Source organism: Plasmodium malariae (genome assembly GCF_900090045.1).
Source record: "Plasmodium malariae genome assembly, chromosome: 11".
In the NCBI taxonomy this organism is placed as follows: domain Eukaryota; phylum Apicomplexa; class Aconoidasida; order Haemosporida; family Plasmodiidae; genus Plasmodium; species Plasmodium malariae.
In genome coordinates this window covers 2468386-2489496 of record NC_041785.1, presented here as the reverse complement: position 1 = coordinate 2489496, position 21111 = coordinate 2468386, and the positions used below count along the sequence as shown (strand labels likewise).

The window sequence follows — 21111 nt, the reverse complement described above, 5'->3', positions numbered from 1 at the left end:
CATAAACTCATACAAATTTATTACACGTGTAAATATAGACGCGCGAGCAAAATGTGCTGGAATTACACAGTATAAAAAAAAAAATAATAAAATAAAATAAAAAAGGTCCATCTCCTAGACGATGTACATATATTACCACTGCACCCCCGAGGTACCAGCCGCTCCAGGTCAATCGAGAAAAATTTTTTGCAAATCCTTTTTATCGAAAGGTATTTTACACTGCGGACATTTCCTATTTCTCGTTTTTAAATTACTAAATATACAATTCTCGCAATATATATGACCGCACTTTATGATAACATAATTTCTAAAATTTTCCATGCACACACTACATATTAGTCTTCTACGCAATTCATTATTTTCTTCTACTAATATATGTCTGTCTTCTTTCGAAGGACCGTCTTTTGTTACATTTCTCTGGTTATATAATAATGTGTGCTGAAGATTTTGATTTTCCTTATACAGATTATTACATTGATCAATTAATTTTTTATTACAACTATAAACTTTTTTTAAAAGATCATTTACTTCATTTTTTTGTTGAAATACAAATTCATATTTTTCTTTTAACTTGACAAAAACACCCATTTGTTCTTCCCTTGCACTATCAGCAATTATAGCACTTTTTCTAGCATGATAAAATAAAGTTAAATAAAAATTAACAAAATTTTCATATTTTTCATAAATCCTATTTATGCATAACATCTTTTCTTGATAACTATTTTCAAGCTGTTTTAAATTTTCTTCTATATATACTTTATTCATCATGTTACTATGTTTTTCTAACGATTCTAATTCTTTGTTTTTTATTTGAACAATCATTTCGTCAATTTGTTCTTGCTTCTTTTCAAATTCTTTTGTAATCTCTTCAATTTCTTCACTCATTGCATCGTAATTCTTTCTTAGACTCGACAGCTCATTTTCTACATTTTTTTTTTTTTCTAAATTACGCCTTAAATTAGTGTTTTCCTGTACCAGTTCACGATACTTAGATATATCAATATGAATATCGTTTCTTTCACTAACCTCAATCGTTTCAGTCCTTTTGTTTAATGTAATTGCATCCACTTCTCCATTCACCTCAACCCCTAAGAGTTTGCACTCCTCGCCATTCTTCTCAAACTGTAAAGGGATGATCTCCCTTCCCTCTTCTTTGTCTACATTTTTTTCAATAGCACTGTTATGAGTGCATTCCCCTAATCTGCTTTCCTCATGTAACTTTTCACTGACGGGTATTACACTTCCCTTCTTCATCACAGACTCGATGGCACCCATGCAGCTTCTCTGTTCGAACGAGTCCAAGCATCCACTTTGTTTACCATTGGAAACGAACTGATTATTTTGTATTCCCTCCCCCTGAATAATACCATCTACCGCATAACCGAATAAGCGATCTTTTTCCCCTTCTAAGAGTTCAAGTTTCTGCTTTAAATTATTTTCACTTATTTTTAGCCTATCTAGCTGTACCTTCATTTTCATAATTTCATTCTCTTTTTGTTGTAATTGCATGCTTTGATTTTTTTCTATACTTTTTAATACACTTATTTCATATTCCTGTATATCAACTTTGTTCTTCATTTTCTCTTTGTCTAATTTATATGTTACTATATCTATTTCTAAATCTTTTATTTTCTTTGTCAAATCTTTTTTATTATTTATTGTATCCGTCAATAAACTTTCATACTCTTCATCTTGGATCCTCTCCATTTTTATAATTTCTTTTTTTAAAAGCAATATTTCATTTTCCTTGGCTTTTAATATCTTATGGATTTCGCTCGATTCATTTATTAAATTTTTGAAAGGCTCACTATTAATTATCTTATCTCTTGTTATTATTTTCTCAAAATTGAAAAGGACTTTAGAATCGCTCTTATAGTAGCGGCTATCGTCAATTCCTCCGCTTGTGTTGCTCCTGCGGTTTATGTTTTCGCCCCCCTTTCCTGTTCCTCCTATAACTACTATATCTGCATTTACGTTTTTACAAATATCCTTATCCAAAAAATTGCTATAACCACAATTAATACAAGTAATTTTATTTTTCTCTTCAAAATTATCAACATTTTCAACATTAAAATCGCTATTTATTGTATCCTCTAAATTATTAATTTTACCCTCTTCTATAATATTTTTACAAATATTCTCATTGTATACCTTAAACAGTAAAGAAGCCTTTTTCTTTTCTAATCTATCCACTTCTACTTTTAATATATCATAATTATTTTGTAATTCATTTCTCTTTTTCTTTTCCTCCATATACTTCTCATAATAAACACTTTTTTCGTAATTTATTTTTCTCTCATGCTCTATATTATATTTCACGTCAATGTTTTTTACCTCCATAAGTTTATTTAAAAATCCTAAGGTTCTTTTCATATTTTTTAAAAAACTTGTTTGTAATCTATCTTCAAAATTGTTTTTACTATTATTATGTATGGTCATATCATCATCTACATGATGATCGCATTTTTCTCTTTTCCCCTTCGCCTTCCTAATAACTTTATCGGTTTTATCCACATCCATGTCTTCATCTATGCCCCCATCAATGTCCTCATTTTTACCTTCATCTTTGTCCTCATCTCTATCCTCAAATTTATCTTCATCTTTTTCTTTATCATCCTTACCTTCATATTTACCTCTACTACTGTGATTTTTTCCACTTACAACTTTCCTACTTAAACGATCCGATGGGGGGGATGTTACTCCATCTGTAGCAGCAGTAGCAGAACTAGATGTTGTAGCAACACCGCATTCAAAATTTATTTTTTCCTGTGAACTTAAATGAATCTTCTTCTCACTATTTCTGTCATTAGTACTACCTACACTTCCCCTTCTACCCTTATTCATTGTATTTTTATCTGATACTTTATTATAATCATTTTTTTTGCGCTCTTTGTTTTTTTCCTTTTCCTTCTCTCCTTTGTTTTCTCCTTCTTTGTCTCCTCCTTTTTCTGTTTCTCCTTCTTCGTCTCCTCCTTTTTCTGTTCCTCCTTCTTCCTCCTCTTCACCCAGATTTTCTTTTTTTACGTGAATTAACTTATCTCCCCTGACAGTATCTTTTGTGTACTTCTCGCCCTTATCTCCGTATACCTTTATTTCTCCCTCACCACGATAAGCCTTAATTTCTCTTTCCTCATGCTCTTCTTTTATTTCTTCTCCCCATTTTTGCTCCTTTTTTACGGTTCCCTGCTGTGGCATCTTTCCGCTCTTCTTTTCCTTGTCCTTCCTAGTGCTATTAACACATTTGTTGTACAACTCGGTCTTTTCAATGCTCCCCTTAACGTTTTCACTTTTAATGAACTTTCTCTCGTTTACTAGATGATCACTATTAAGTTTAATTCTTTTCTTTCTATTAACTATCATCGTTTGTCTCTCTTCTTCTTCCTCTTCCTCTCTAGATATGGATTTTAAAAAATGTACATCATCTTCATCATTTTCCGTACTATTTATGCTCACATATTTTAAAAATAGCTCTTGAAAGTTGTCTATGTTATAATATGGGGACTGGGCCAAATTATTTCCCCAATCACAAATATCATCATTATCATAGTAATTGTAGTCATCACTGTTACTGTAATCATCATCGTGGTTATGCTTATCACTACATTTGCTCTTATCATTTCCATTGTCATCTAGATCTAACTCGCAGCGCTCATCGCGTCCATTTTCTTTCTCCTTTTGTCTTCCTGTGTTATGTGCCTCATTTTCCTTAGCTTCTATATTTCCTTTTATCAAAGCCAACAAATCGCTATTAAAAATTTTCCATACTATGTTAACGTTTCTAAAAAGACATTCATAAAAACTCAAACGTAATTTGACATCATTAATATATTTATTCTTTTCTTGTAATTCTTTTCTATATGAATTTAAACAGTTTTTTAAATTATGTATGTTTTCAATAAGTAAATCAGTTTTTTCTAAGGGTAATGACATATATTCGTTCTTTTCATATTTATTCCTTTTCCTATTATTCATCCTTTGGATTCATTAATATTTAACAAAGGGTAAAAACCGAATGTGCAAATTGGACGAACAACAAGAACAAGAATGATGAAGAAATAAGAACAAATGAGAACAAATAAGGGCAAATGCGAGTAATTACCAACAAATACGAGCAAATACGAACAAGTACCAAGAAAAATTAAAAAAGGAAAAAAAAAAAGGACAACATGAGCTATGCACGAAACTCAATATACTTGCTTGAATATGAAGGCATAAGAAACTATATGTATATGGTAATATATATATGTGTATACATCAAAAAAAAAAAAAAAAAAAAAAATGCATATACGTCAAATTATATGTATATGTACATTCTGAACATATTCATTCATAAAAATATTATTTAAATTTCGGGAACTCATTTTTAATGAGCAGAAAAAAAGAGAAGCCCATTTGTAAATTCATACATATATAAGTCTTCATACAACAATGCTTAAGTGATAATTTTTAAAAAATACTATCAATGGGCATTCCTTAATACACGCAAATTTGTTCAAGCGTAAAATATATATCATTTGTATACATATAAGTATATCAATAAATGAAAGTATATGTATACAAATTATATGTATACATTCATATGCATATATTTATATATATATGCATATCCTCAGGTATTATACTAGTAATATGTATAAACTCTTCTAAAAACAAAATCAAAAAAAAAAAGGAAATGAAAATAAAAAATTTTTTAATGGTTTTATACTTTTCAAAGAAAAAAAAAATGGTAAATATTATAACCTCAACTTTTTTTATTTTCTTCTTTTTCTTTTCTTTTTTACATTAAAAATAAATATTTCGAGTTATAAAATATGTATGAAACAATCTTTTTGAACTCAATTTCGTTCATGTACAAAAAACAAAAAAAAAAAAAAAAAAATACAAAATTTAGTAAAACAAATAACATACGTTCAGCATACTGTTAGGTATATATATATACATTAATTTGCTCAAAACTACGATTATTTACAATTTTAGAAAATAAAACTTTCTAAATTACATAAAAATTTGAAATCAAACAAAGTTAAACAAAAAAAGAGTATATTTCGTATGATAAAGCAGGAACTGTATCTATTTCTTAAGAGTACATAAAATACATACGTATATATATATATATATGCTGATATATACTTACCTATATATATTATACATAATTGTAAACAAGTAAATATAAATGTGAAAACCTACTCCCACCGTTCTAAGTTTTTTTTTTTTTTTTTTCAGAAGACCTGGATAATTACAATCATATATAAATATATTAATTATTATCATATTTTTCAATCAATTTCACCTTCATCCATTTTATACTAACGTAGTAACATCACTTCACAATGTATTTTGATTGGATGATTTGAGCAACTTTGATATTACATAATATTTTTAATATTTCTCTTAACGTGTCTTAATTTTGTTTAATTTTGCTTAACTGCCAAACACTGATTAACTACCAAACACTGGCTTAACTACCAATCACTGCTTAACTACCAATCACTGCTTAACTACCAATCACTGCTTAACTACCAATCACTGCTTAACTACCAATCACTGCTTAACTACCAATCACTGCTTAACTACCAATCACTGCTTAACTACCAATCACTGCTTAACTACCAATCACTGCTTAACTACCAAACACTGCTTAACTGCCAAACACTGCTTAATTTTTTTTTTCTTAATTTAAACTATATCACGTATAAATATTATTTCTTTCTTACCTTTGCAAATATAAATTAACAACTCCCCCTCTTTTTAAATTTTTTTGCCTATTGAATATTTTTCTTTACCATTTCTGTAAATTATTTTCGGATTATTATTTTATATAATACATTTTTAAGAACTTGTGCTACATTTAGGTAAGCATTTTTTATAGATGTTCCAAATGGTATAAAAAAAATTACAAAATGAGGTAAATATATAAAAGCACCAAAAAGGCCACAAAATAAGTGCCAAGAAATAATAAAATTAATTCGAATGTTTATTTATTTATTCATTTATTTTATTTTTATTTTATTTTTTTTTTTGTACTCCGTGTATTCAACAAAATTAGTTGTAAGGTTGCAATATTTTTGTTAAAGATCTTTTTTTTTTTTTTTTTTTCAGTATCAGTAATAAAAACATTTGAATTTTGCACTTTTATATAGCTCCCGTTTGATGTAATTATCATATGTGTATGTTTAAACTTATTTTTCGTATATTTACATGTATCTGTAGAATTAAAATTTTTTTTTTTTTTTTTTTTTATCATTCCGTTATATTTTATCGTAATATCTTATTGTTATATTTCATCGTTATTGTTATTCTTATTGCTACTCTTATTCTTTTCTCCTTTCTTTTTTTTTTTTTTTTCCATGTTCCTTTTTAATTTTTATATATTTTAAAAAAGGCAATTATTAATGGGCAATTAAAGCAAAAATATAAATTATGCTTGCTTCGAAGCTTTGTTTTTTTTAAAAAAGAATTATATATCTCATCCGTAATTGTAACAACAATTAAAAATAAAAGAAAAAATATTAGGTGCACATACGTTTTATCAACATTCTTATTTTCATAATCATTTTTTCGGGATTGCAATTTTGATCCACTTTGATTTTAATTGTAAATTATATGAATATATTTTTGAAAACAAAAATTATAGCGAAGGTGTAAAGAAAAAAAAAAAAAGGTGAGACAGTGGTACAATAATACACAAACGCAATAATGCAATAAGACTTAAAGAAACATACACAAAAAAATTAAAATCTGCAGCACCCTCAATAAATACTTCTAAGGTGCATATATATTACATATATATATATGTACGTGTGTCTGTATATTATATATTTTTCTTTTTTTTTTGTTTACATATATTTATGAATATATATTTACACATGAACAAGCAATAAATGGGCCTTGTAAATAAAAGCACTCAGCTTAAAACCATGCCCCAAACCTCTGAATATGATAACAAGAAATTTACTTAGTCGATATATAATATTTCGTTACCTGTTTAACCGTGAAAGGAGGTTAATAGGACATTTTTAAAAATATACCATATTTTTAAGTACTACTTATTAGTATAAAAACCTATGAATAGATCTTAAATTGGAAGAAAAAAAATATACACTAAGTCATATCTTATTACAATAGGCAAACTGTTTAGAAAAACGTTTGCAATGTTTAGCGATTAAGTAAAAAAGAGTGAGAAGAGATAAAACACTATTTTGAAAATTTATTTTTAACACAAGTTATTTCATGTAACAATGTTTATTATGTTAAAACGCTTTATGAAAAACTTTTTAAGATCATATAATTTTGATGAATTTTTATATATGTTTGCTTTTACGAGCAGTTGGGATTACAAAACGGTTTTGTATGATATGAAAAGATAATTTTGTTGTTCATTTTATTTTTGCCTCACTTTTATTTCACCTTAATTCCACATTTACTTAATTGTATTATATGTATGTTCAATGTCAAATGTGCATTGTGCATTTATGTGTATCTCACATAGCAGAGGGGGGGAAAGACTTATGCGAATAAATTGTGCACATTAGAATTTACACTCCCATCATGTGCAGGGATAAGAAATTTCAAGGGTCTTCAAGTCCTTAATTATTAAGCACAAGGAATATATAAATAATAGCTCACTTGTGTTGTTTATGATTGTAAAAATGAAGAGGTAATAAGCCTTTTTTTTTTTTTTTCCCCTTACTTTCGTTTCGTTTTGCTTTGTTTTGCTTTGTTTTGCTTTGTTTTATTTTTTTTTATTTTTTTTTTATTTTTTTCTTTTTTACGAATGTCATTTTTGCTCCTCTAATTTCATACTAACAACAGTACAATTTTTTATTTTATTTTTATTTCCTTTTTTTATTTCCTTTTATTATTCCCCCATTTTATTTCCCCTTTTTATTTCCTTTTATTATTTCCCCTCTTTATTTCCTTTTATTATTTCCCCTCTTTATTTCCTTTTATTATTTCCCCTCTTTATTTCCTTTTATTATTCCCCCTTTTTATTTCCCCTTTCTATTTCTCCTTTTAATATCCCTTTCTTGTTTTCCTTTATTTTTCTCCCATTACATATATTTAGCCCATCACTACACAATGTTGACATGCCTTTTTTCCCTACTACCATTATTTACTCCCTTATAAATTTTTGCCTTAAGCTTGCATCACGTTCACATAACAAATTTCATCCTTACCTAGTACAATAAAATTTACAATACCATCCTTTCGCTATCCCTTCAATAGCAAACCACAATTGAGTCTGTCCCCTTTTTACTCAATTAAAATTAGCGACTTCGTCGTGTTACCATTTTCCTCCCAGTTTTAATTTTCTTTTTCTCGTTGTAATTTTTTTTTTTTTTTCCAAGCTATTTTTCGTTTTTCATTTCGAATAGATTAAAGATGGTTATGGGAAGAGTGCGTGCGACGTCTTATGTAAGACGTACAATTTCACAACCATTAAATAAAAATGTATCATCAGGAAAAAATATAAAAAGTAGTTCATCGGGTTTAACTGATACAAATTTAATAAGAAATAAAAATTTACATTTACAATTATTATGTAATAATAAAACACCAAATAATTTAGGGCATGAAAATCTAGAAGAAAATTATGAATTAAATGAAGGAGGCCCCTTTTATACTCTAAGAAAAAGTGACATTATAGGAATATTTAATATGCTACATACAAAATTAAATATATTATTAATATTTGTTCCTATAGGTATAATAAGTTATTTAATAAAATGTAAAGATATATATATTTTTTTTTTCAACTTCATGGCGTTAATACCCTTATCAGCATTAATGGGTCATGTAACAGAAGATTTAGCTCTACATACAGGTGAAATTATTGGTGGTTTATTAAATGCTACTTTTGGAAATTTAATGGAAATGATATTTTCTATTCAAGCATTAAATGCAGGTTTAATTAATGTTGTTCAAGGTACATTATTAGGAAGCATTTTATCCAATTTGTTATTAGTATTAGGTATGTCCTTCTTTGCAGGGGGGTTATATCACCATGTACAGAAATTTAATGAAAAGGGAGCAACATGTAGTACATCTCTTTTGCTACTTTCCAGTTTAGCTATAACAATACCAACAGTATCATCATGTACTACTAATAATAATGTTGAAGTGCTTTTAAAAGTTTCAAGAATAACAGCTGTTTTAATATTTTTAACCTATTGCTTATTTTTACTATTTCAGTTATACACACACATCTCTCTGTTTCAAGACAAAGAAATGACTGAAGAAATTCCTCAATTATCTATAATAGCTGGATCTCTTTTCTTAATTTTAATTACAATTTTAGTAAGTGTTCATTCGGAATATCTTATTAACACAATTGAAGCCGTTATAAAATATTATAACATTTCAGAAAATTTTATTGGTGTTATTCTTTTACCTGTAGTTGGCAACGCCACAGAACATTTAACAGCAGTTACTGTTGCAATTAAGAATAAAGTTGATCTAACCATGGGTGTAGCCGTTGGATCCTCTGCACAAATAGCTCTTTTTGTTGTCCCAGTTACTGTTTTATTTGGGTGGATATTAAACAAACCTATGACTCTTGCCTTCTCCCCCTTATCCAGTGTTATTTTAGTTATTTCTGTTATTGTTACAATGGCCATTGTACAAGACGGGGAAAGTAACTGGCTAGAGGGGGTTTTACTTATATCAGCTTACCTTATCGTTGGTGTTGTTTTTTGGTTTGATACATCGTAAATATTTACCAGCTCGAAAAAAAAAAAAAAAAAAAATCCCCCATAAATGTTATGTACTAGCTAGCCAAATTTTTGTGCAAAAAAAAAAAAAAAAAAAAAAAAAAAAACCTGTACATATACAAATTATATAGCTGTTTATTTTATTTTTAAAAAAAAATTTATAATAGTATAATCTCTTTAAATTTATATATTTGATCTTATTTTTTTTGTTCACACACATATGCACACATATATATATGCCCATGTATATACAGATATACGTCCACATATGCACTTCTTTTTTGATATCTAAATATTTTTAATATTTTACTTTTTTCCTTTGTTAAATTGAGTATTTTTTAAAGAACATTTTCAATTTTTACTATATATTTTAGTGCATCTCTTTTATGTTTTTTGCCTTTCACCTCATTTATAATTTTCCATCTCTCTTTTTTTTCTTTTTTTTTACATATATAATTATTCGTGAGTATTTCACATATATTTTTTGTTTTTTCCAAAATTTGTTGCGTTATTATGCGAAGAGTTGCATTTTTATGGCAACATATATATATCCCTACTTTGAATTTTTCATCCTAATTATGTTATATTGATTTATAGAAGCATTCTGTTTCTTGGTAGAAAAAGTAGGATGCACATACTTATGTTCATATATATATATATATATATATACATATGTGATTGTGCTCATATATACTGGTTCAATGTTTTGTTTAATTTTCTTTTCTTTTGCTTTGTTTTTTTTTACTACAATTTTTAACAAAAGCCATTTTATGCACAACAATGGAACAACATTCATATCACACCATTTCTGTTCTAAATATATTATGTCATATGAAGATTTGACCATATCCTTATTTGAGAGTTTTAAAGTTAAAATTAAAAAGAAAAAGAGGAACGTTTCGTTTTTCCTCAAGCATGCGGCGAATAAAGGAACACCCGCGTTTGAGTATATATATATATATATATATATATATATATATTATATACGCATACCCATAAACAAACAGACATGCATTATACCAAGGTGCCATTGCGTATCAAAGTAGCTTTTCCTTTTAAGTATATACCAAAAAAAAAAGGAGAAAAAAATGTACATAAAAAAAAAAAATATACCTTCACTTAACTTTTTCAACTTTCACTAATTTGGCATCAACATATTTATGGCATTTCTTCCCCCCTTTTTTCTCTTTCATATAATTCCGGAAATAATATTCTTTCAATACTACCGATAAGGATGAGCGGATATCCGTCTGAATGAATACCATCTATAAGGTAAAATAAAATTGGGAAAAATGTAGTGCGTAAAAGTGTGCATTATAAGTGGCTCTTTCATTGTCGCTCTTGGGCTTTCTGTACTCTTTGGTTTTTTTTTTTTTTTTTTCTTTCTTTTTTCGAAAAGAAAATAAGGCAAACGTAAATGTCAAACATACTCAGTATAACATAAACAATACATAATAACGTGAACATCTACGTAAGCATATTAAACTAATTTTTATGAATATACTGGAACGAGGAAAATATGGTGAGATTATGAACATCGTTACATATGTGCATTTAAGCAACAGCACATATTTACACTTGAGCGCATTCGAATATGTACACATTTACACAGTTGCTGGTTTAGGCGCATGTATTCATTTTTACATGGGTAAGCATAGGGATGTGCGGTGCCAGACACTGCCACAGGAGGTGGTGAGAAGATAAAAATAAAAGGATAGGTACTATGGAATGGGCATAAATGCTCAACTTTTGTATTTCCGAATTTTCTGGCATCATAAAGTTATAGGGAAAAGTATCTGTTGTAGTATACTGATTAATATATTGGTTTCTTATATTTTCACACATTTTAATGTCTTTAGCATTATTAGAAATTGTTAAGTTGTCTACTGCATATAGAAGTAAATTATCATGTAAGTAAAAAACCTTATTTTCTATATTTGAAAAATGTAATTCCTCCTTTTCATTTTTTACTTCTTCATTATTCATATTCCAATTTTTTAAAATGAGTTGCACTCTTTTACTATCTACCATTAGTTCTTCTTTCTCATTTATATTAGCACAGTTAAATATACTTTTAAAATACATAGATTTTTTCAAAAAAAGTAAAAGAGTTTTTATAAATATGTTATCTAACAACTTTTTTCTCTCTTCTGTTAACACTTCCGTAGTTTTCCTTTCTGATTCTTCCTTATCACATTTATTCTCAAAATTGTTTTTTTCATATTCATTATCCTTTATATTTGCATTCTCGTTATCTATCAACATGTTATTGTTACACAATTTGGATATACCACCTGATTCCGTTATAGAATTTTCTGAACTAGTAAGGTTATTGCATTTTTGTTTTTTAAAAATATTTATCATAGTATTATTTTTTTTCTCATTATTTGAAAGATGACCTCTTTTACTTTTATTATAATGTAGTGACGAATATAGTTCCCTAGCAGTTGTCTTAGCAATTCCTGTTGCTAAGTAGTTAGCATCATAAGTAACTAATTCATATACAGCAGACAGAGAAGTTATAATAAGAGTATGAGAAAGAGGTATATCGTAGTATAAATATATATATAATGGAAAAGAACATAAACGTAAAAAGGATAACATATAAGATTGCATAGGTATAACATTATTTTGAATCATTTGTGTAATAAATTTCATTAATGTTTCTAAAAAAAGAAATCCATTATAATTTAAAATACATAAAGGAACATTTAAATAGGTATATACACATTTAACTTTTGTTATTTCATTTAATACCCATGGAATAAAAGATACAAGAATCATTTTTTTAGGTATTAAATATAATATACGAGTTAATATATTTAACGATAGAATTGCTATATTTAAGTAGCTACTGACACGTTTGTATACTTTTAATAAAATTTTTTTTGTTATTTCATGTAAATCCAGTATAATAAATTTTTTTTGCTTTTCTTTTTCCTTACAATAAAAAGTCTCATAATAATTATAATTTTCTTTCAAATATTCATAATCAATCTTTTTATATATATTATATTTCTTATTGCTCGTTCGAAATATTTTTAAAAATAAAATTTTCATCTTTTTTCTATATTTAGTCCCGTTAACTTCATTTTTTGTACGTACATTTCTTTCATTCGAGTTTTTTTTTTCTGAACGTTCAGGACATTTGGTACTCCCGTCATTACCACTGTTTTTGTAAATCCTTTTATTACTCTCTTTCTTTTGGTCACCCCTGTTGTTGTTTCCGCTGTTGTTTTCGTTTGCATCAAATGTGCTATTTCTCTGATTGTTATTTACGCTTTCACACAACTCACTTCCTTTTTCTCCCTGCAAGTTATATTTCTCACTTCCTCTTTGTACATTATCTCCTAACTCGTTCATGTATTTTTCCAATTCTCCCCCCTCTTTCTTTATTTTTTCCAATTCTTCATGTGCATTCTTTTCCATATACGATGAATTGATAAGCGGGATACAACTAACACCATTTCTGTTATCGCTATTTAATCTTCCTGGCGATTTTTTTTTCCCATTTTCATACATATCAAAACTGTTAAATTTCCTGACTTGTGAAGGTTTTTCTTTTTTTCCATACTGCTCATATTTTTTAAGTTTTTTTTTTTTTCTTATTTTCTCTTTAACACTCAGAAGTTTTGTCTTTACTAGTAATTTGTTGTTATTATCAAAATGAACAACAGTTTTAAATCTATTTTTATTATATTCCAAAAAATGTATTGGAAAGAAGACATATTTTAATGATATATTTTTTCCAAATTCATGGTTTAATATATCAATACAAATAAACATGTTCATGTAAATATTCTCAACAACCTTTTCATGATATATAATATTTTCCAAATTTTTAAGAAAAATCGTTTCAAACAGACTAATAAATTTGCTTAAATCCAAATAATGCATTAATTTGTATTTATTTGCCTTTATTTTTTTCTGATCAAATATTTTTTTCATATCTTCATACATTTTGTTTTTTATGTTTCTGTATATTCTCCTAACCTCTTCCTTGTTATTATGTCCATTTGATGAATTTAAATTTTTCGAAAAATTTTCCACGCTGTTATAATAATTATCATTCCTGTTTATCTTGTTATAAAATTTCTTATCAACATTGCTTATACTAGAGCTCTCATCATGCTCATTATTTTTACAATTCCTATCGTATATACTTTGTCTACAATTACTCCTTACTTCCTTTTTAACATTCGCCTTTCCATCCATATGGTTGCTGTTACTAATGGGTGTATTATTACAGTCATAGTTATTATAATCATTATTTCCATTATTATTGCCGCTAATACTGTGTCTACTATTATCGCTATTCCTTCCTCTACTATTACTAGCGTTATTACTGTTATCACCAACATTTGACATGTTATGTACACATTCATCAAGGGGTACATTATATAAATAATTTTCATAATTCTTTAACATAGAGGAGTGATCATCATCTTTATTATAACTGCCATTTATGGAGCACATACCTAAGGAGCTATCAGCACAGTAGCCTTTATTTAAATTCTTGTTAGTATAACTATTGTTATTATAGTATGAGATGCTATTATTTCCTATATCAAGCATGTTGTTCATCAAAAAGGAATTATTTCCATATCCATTCATTTTTTCCATATAATTATAATTGTTATAATACTGATTATAATAGTAATAATAATTATAATAGTAATAGTTCGTTAAATCATCCTTATTCATGTTAAACGGAATGATGGATGAATTCATATCCTTATCACCCCAGTTGTTATACAAAACCTTATCATTATTTAAATATGTATAGTCATAATTTACATTACTGTCCATATTATTTTGATCTATTCTGTAACTATTATTTAAATCAGAAGAAATTATTTTACTTGTACTACTTCTATCATATAAGGGAGAAGAATCCCTGCTGAAATACTTGGTATCATTCATACAATTTTCATAATCATTTCTTGTACATGTAAAATTGTTTTTGTACTCACAGTTACCACTGGTATATTCTTTTACAGTAGCGTCATCATTACACAACCTACTTCCATGTTTACTTCTACTACTATTTCTACTACCACTGCTACTGCCACTTGTTGTATCATTCTTTCCGTCATTTTCAAATTTAACTTCTTTAATTTTCTCATATTCACTATTTGAGTTGATACACTTTTGGTTCGATTCTTCTCCACCATTACTTTTTTCTTCAATTTTTTTATCATAATAACTGTGCGTATCATTCACAATTTCTCTTTCCCTCTTTCCCTCTTCTCGTTCGGGCATGTCGTCATTATTACAACTTCCATTTCCACTGCTAACATTATTACAACTTCCATTTCCACCGCTAACATTATTACAACTTCCATTTCCACTGCTAACATTATTACAACTTCCATTTCCACCGCTAACATTATTACAACTTCCATTTCCACCGCTAACATTATTACAACTTCCATTTCCACCGCTAACATTATTACAACTTCCATTTCCACTGCTAACATTATTACAACTTCCATTTCCACTGCTAACATTATTACAACTTCCATTTCCACCGCTAACATTATTACAACTTCCATTTCCACCGCTAACATTATTACAACTTCCATTTCCACCGCTAACATTATTACAACTTCCATTTCCACTGCTAACATTATTACAACTTCCATTTCCACTGCTAACATTATTACTACTTCCACTTCTACCGCCATCATGATGATTATTGCCACTACTTGAGCTATTTTTGTTGTCACTACCTATCTCCTGACTTGCTCCCTCACATTTCACCTTCACAAATTGAGACTTACCCTCATCGTTTTCTTCTATTTTATCCTCGTTGCTGCTATTATTTGCATGCTCTTTATCCATATATGTTCCATCATCTGCTATTATTTTTATTATTTTTTTATATTTTTTTATTTTTTCATTTTCTGTGGTTAGGTCCCTTGACATCCCATCAGCAATTTCCTTTTCATCTGTGCACATATTGTAGTCACTAAAAATGATGTTAGTGTTGTAAGGATCACAAATATTTTCCTTATTATTATTATTATTATTATTATTATTATTATTATTATTATTATTATAAATAACATCTATATTATGACTGTTCAGATTATTCTTTAAATTTGTGCAGCTAATGGGTGTCCCCCCCAAATTATTAACAAAGCAGTTGCTGCTAAAAGCAGTAGGACAATTAGGGGAATTAGGAAAATTATACAAATTATGGAAATAATTCGAATAACCATTATTATTAAAGGAGTTATTAATGTCGTTATTAACAGTTTTCTTTGTGCTGTTATATGGTCCGCTACTCATACGGCTACACATGGCATCCATTCCATTTACTACTTCATCGCTTATGACAGTGTTCATGTTGTTATTGCTATTTTTTAATCGACATGAACAATCACTTAACTTGCACAAATGCAAATTTTTATGCATGAGACAACTAACACGAGGAAGAATATTACTATCAGTGGTGGAATTCAATTCATTATTATGAAAACTCAAATTTGTATTATTACTTCTATTTGATATAATGCTGTCACTTTTAGAAAAACAGTTCTCTTCTTCATTAGCATTAGTATTAATGAAGCTCGAATTGGGGGAAATATACTTATTTTTCATTTTTTCATTGCAATTGGTCTTGTTTAACTCTCCATTTTGTTTCCCTTCTTCATCTTCCTTTCCTTCTTTATCTTCTTTTCCTTCTTCACCTGCTTTGTTTCCTTCTTCATCTTCCTTTCCTTCTTTATCTTCTTTTCCTTCTTCACCTGCTTTGTTTCCTTCTTCACCTGCTTCGTTTCCTTCTTCACCTGCTTTGTTTCCTTCTTCACCTGCTTCGTTTCCTTCTTCACCTGCTTCGTTTCCTTCTTCATCTTCTCCTTTTAATGCCCCTTTTTCTTGCTCTTTTTTTTTTTTTTTATCATTCAACAGTTTTGCATTTAATCTGGTTACATCTCTCTTTATCTGCAGTTCGTCTGATTTTACACTTTTGTAACTGTACATGCTGTCAATTGATGATGACGACGAAGATGAGAAGGAATTTTCCGCACTATTAATGGAAAGGTCATCCATTAACACTTCGTCTTCTTCTTCTGCTCCTCTAGAAGAGCTTTTATCAACACCTCCATTCCAGTCATTGTCATCTCTATTGACATTCATATTTTCATCTCTATCCCCATCCCCGTAGTACCTTTTTCCCTTTCCCTCCAAATTATTACACGAAAAATTAATTACATCGTTTATGGGACCATCTTTATTTTTTTTAAAAAAGATCTTACTACTGCTCTTTGGGTTCGATATATCCAAGTTTTTGCAACTTTGCCCTTTTTTCTCGTTCTTTCTCTTGTAATATATTTTAATATTAGAAAAATATAAACTATATTTATCATTTAAAAATAAATTATTAATGATATATAAAATGAGAAAAATGAAATCAATACAACTTTTTTCTGTTAAAAATTCATTTATTTCTTTTTTTGTTCCACAAAAATTAAACCAATATTTTTTCCCTTTTCCCTTCCTTCTCCCCTCCGCCAGGTTCTCTATATCAGCGCTGTTTATGCTGTTTATGCTGTTTATGCTGTTTACACTGTTTACGCTATTTATGCTGTTTACACTGCTAACACTGTTCATACTGTGTGCTCTCTTTCCACTGTTCGAATAATCCGAATTTGAAGAATTAACTACATTCCTTTTACACTCATCAATTCTTTTTTTAACATCTCGTCCTTCTTTCCTCTTTATACCCTCCCCTTCATTTTGTGTACTTAAATATTTCATTCTGTTAATTTTTTTTTTTTTTCTCCTACAATATGTACTATATGATAAGTACAAGCGCATGATATCCTTTAAATTTACTTTTACTCCTTTATTTAAAAATATTCTCATTATATTATCTTTCTTATATCCGCTTACGTTACTTTTACAATCAATGTCCGTTGCATTCTTGTCTTGACATCCTAAGTTGTAAGCACTGTAATCTTCCTGATAATGAGGAAAAAAAAAAAAAAAAAAAAAAATGAAGCAAAGATATGGACACTTTAGACTGGTTGACTACAGGGGGGGGGTGAGAAGAAAAGGAAAAAAACAAAAAAAAAGGAGAAAAGAACGGAGAAGATGAGAAGATAAAAGAACAGAAAATATGAGATGTAACAGAGCAGAAAAAATGGGAAGAGAATATAAACTTCTGCACTGTTCACCACTCCAACAGCTATTAAACCCCCCTCTTTGCCTTTATTTGTATAAATAAGTTAACTTAAATTGCTTAAGATCTCTGTCAATTTTTCATCAAAGTGAAACGTTGTATCTTCTCTTTGCTTTTCTTTTCTTTTCTTTTCATCTGTTTTATATTCCCCTTACTTGATTTTTTTGAAGTGGGTATATGCCCCCTTCCTCAGTGTTCATAAGCCCAACATGTATAACATCCTTATTTCCTTTCTCACATTTCGGGTGAATAATTCCTGTATCCCCCTCATTGTATTCATAATAATAATGATGCTTATAAGTGTTATTAGTCTTATTATTTTCATTAGTTTTATTAATTTCAGTAGTTTTATTAATTTCAGTAGTTTTATTAATTTCAGTAGTTTTATTAATTTCATTAGTTTTGCTTCTATCACTTCTTTTGCTTCTTTCATTATTTATTAAACAGTTTGAGAAGCAGTCCATCATAATATTTATGGACCTCTTCTTTGTATTAAAGGTATCATAAAATAATTTTATAATATCATCTAGCATATTTAAAAGGATACATATAATAATATTAATTTGTTTTACAGATACTACATCTGTCATTCTTGATATATTATAAAGTAAATTGAGGCAGAAGATAAAATCAGCTATTTTTTCTTTTCTGTTATACAAACCTAATAATAACCTATAGATGTCTACGCATTTCTTAGCTTCGATTTTGTTCTCACCATTCATGGGTGCATTACTCCTTCTCGGTGCCTTCAGGCCGTATACAGTATTAAAACCAGTATTAATGCTACTATTAAAACCAGTATTAATGCTACTATTAATACTACTATTAATACCACTATTAATACCACTATTAATACCACTATTAATACCATTATTAATACCACTATTAATACCACTACTAATACCACTACTAATACCACTACTAATGCCGCTACTAATGCCGCTACTAATGTTACAAGTAGAACTGTTACTATTACTCAAGAGACGGCCCCATCTGTTGCTACTAGTCTGCGCCCCATGCACATCATTACCATAAAAGTAGTTTGCATTAACGTAACTGTTGTACAAGTTAGGAGAACTACTACTATTACTACCAATGTAGCAATTATTATTATTACCACCAATGCTACTACCACTGTTATCATAAATTCCTCTGTTATTACTATTATTTAATAGGGAGCTATTATAGTAATTTCCACCCATAAAGTTATTCATATGATAGTTACCACCCAAGTAATTAGTACTCGAGTAAACAATACCCCCCATATTAGAAGTAGAGAAATTACTACCATACAAATTGATACTAGAATAATTAAAAAAGGGGTTGTTTAGAGGAGTACTACCTGTGATGATGTTGCTAGAAGCGCTGTCTGGATATACGTAATTCGTGCAATTCTTCCAATTAGTGCAGTTCGTCCAATTCGTGCACTTTGTACTATACGCGTAGTTATTGCTTACGTAACTGTTATTTGCAAACGTGTTAACGTAAGACGGGTAAGATGGGTAAGGAGTATAACTAGCGTAATTGCTATTACTATCATACAAAGAGCCAGAGTGGTTGGCCACGTCATTTATAATGTTAATAGAATTATTGATAGCGCTCGTATGTCCATTTCCTGTATGCCCATTGTTGGTACGACTAATAACATAATTACTTTTGCTAACATTGCAATTGTTGCTCACTCTCTTACTGCTTTTCTTAGCATTGTTCCCCCTCTTATTGCTAGACTTACCTTTGTTCATTGAATTACTTTCATTGTTGGTACGATCATTCCTAACGCTTTTAATGCGATGATTGCCGCTACTTTCTCTGGTTAATAAACTGCCATTTACGTAATCACTTTTGCTACTCCGCTTATTTTCCTTCACATATCTAATTCTGTTATTGCTTGTAGTAGCAGCAGCAGCAGTAGTAGTAGAAGTGTTACTACTAAACTTGTTGGAATTTTGAGCAGCACAACAATTGGCGTTATATGTACCTCCGACAGAGTCTACGAGGGATGTATCATTTATTAATCCATCTACTCCCTTTGTTAAAACTTTGCTATTATTCGAAAAAGAAGTAACATGTATAACATTAAAATTGTTCTTCTCCTCTTGCTTCCCTTTTTTCATACTACTTCTACTTGTAGTTACCTTTTTTTTATCTTTTACCCCCAAGCTATTTGTCGTTGCACATGTCCTATGTTTCTTTGTTACAACTTTTCCTTTTTTAATATTCTCATGTATTCGTTCAAACTCTCTTAAATAATTTAAATAATATTCTTTAATATTTTTTATTTCAATTAATTTTATATTTTTTTCTTTATTTATAAGTGAAAATTCTTTTGCTATCTTTAACCACTTAGCATTTCTACTTACACACGAATACCCTCCATGATTTTGTACACTCAAATACAGATCATACAGTTCTATTCCCTGACCCTCTAACAAACTTGGTATGTTGCATATATCATCCCCATAGTACTCTTTATACTTAACATAAAATTCCTCTTTATCCATATTCCTTTCATCAATTAGAGAAAATATAAATCTTCAATTATGGTTCTTTATTAAAAAAAGAAAAAAAATAAAAATATAAAATATAAGCAGTTATGTATTGTGTCTACACACATGCAGGAAAAAAAGGACAAATTTCATCCTCCTGCAATATATCGTTTTTTGCCTTATCAACACTTACAATTATGTTTTTCTCTTTTTATCATTTTTTCTTCTCTTTTGAATCATTTTTTCTCCTCTTTTGAATCATTTTTTCTTCTCTTTTGAATTATTTTTTCTTCTCTTTTGAATTATTTTTTCTCCTCTTTTGAATCATTTTTTCTCCTCTTTTGAATCATTTTTTCTCCTCTTTTGAATCATTTTTTCTTCTCTTTTGAATCATTTTTTCTCCTCTTTTTTTTATCGTTTTTATTATTTTTTTTTTTTTTTTACCTCCTTTTATGCTTTTTCTTGTGCAAATGAAAAAGCATATTTCTGGGTGCATTCACGCAAAAAGGAAAAAGAAGCCGGGCCATGAATATACAGTCGGATGTGAACAAGTGGGTAGACATATATTAACGTATGTTTTGTGTATGTAGGGGTATTGTCACTACCCCCAATGAGAAATTACTATTTCAAATGAGAGTATTTTTATGAACAATGGAGAACAGACGTTACACAAGGCATAGTATACACTATTCACTACTCATTTCTTACTATTCATTACACACTTCAT

General features: G+C 28.7%; 3 protein-coding genes across 3 annotated transcripts; 1 reads left to right on the top strand and 2 right to left on the bottom strand.

Moving 5' to 3' along the window:
- Positions 1–168: 168 nt before the first annotated feature.
- On the bottom strand, positions 169–3972 carry TEX1 (trophozoite exported protein 1, putative; the record flags this gene model as incomplete). Its single annotated transcript, XM_029006272.1, has 1 exon — positions 169–3972. The coding sequence occupies one exon, from the start codon at positions 3970–3972 to the stop codon at positions 169–171; it is 3804 nt and encodes a 1267-aa protein (XP_028862778.1).
- Positions 3973–8382: 4410 nt separating this feature from the next.
- On the top strand, positions 8383–9711 carry CAX (cation/H+ antiporter, putative; the record flags this gene model as incomplete). The annotated part of the gene is made up of 1 exon (XM_029006271.1): positions 8383–9711. One exon carries the CDS (start codon positions 8383–8385, stop codon positions 9709–9711), a length of 1329 nt encoding a protein of 442 aa, XP_028862777.1.
- A 1114-nt stretch (positions 9712–10825) lies between these two features.
- On the bottom strand, positions 10826–20399 carry PmUG01_11059200 (conserved Plasmodium protein, unknown function; the record flags this gene model as incomplete). Its single annotated transcript, XM_029006270.1, has 3 exons — positions 10826–10975; positions 11355–17678; positions 18054–20399. 3 exons carry the CDS (start codon positions 20397–20399, stop codon positions 10826–10828), a joined length of 8820 nt encoding a protein of 2939 aa, XP_028862776.1.
- Between the last annotated feature and the right edge of the window lie 712 nt (positions 20400–21111).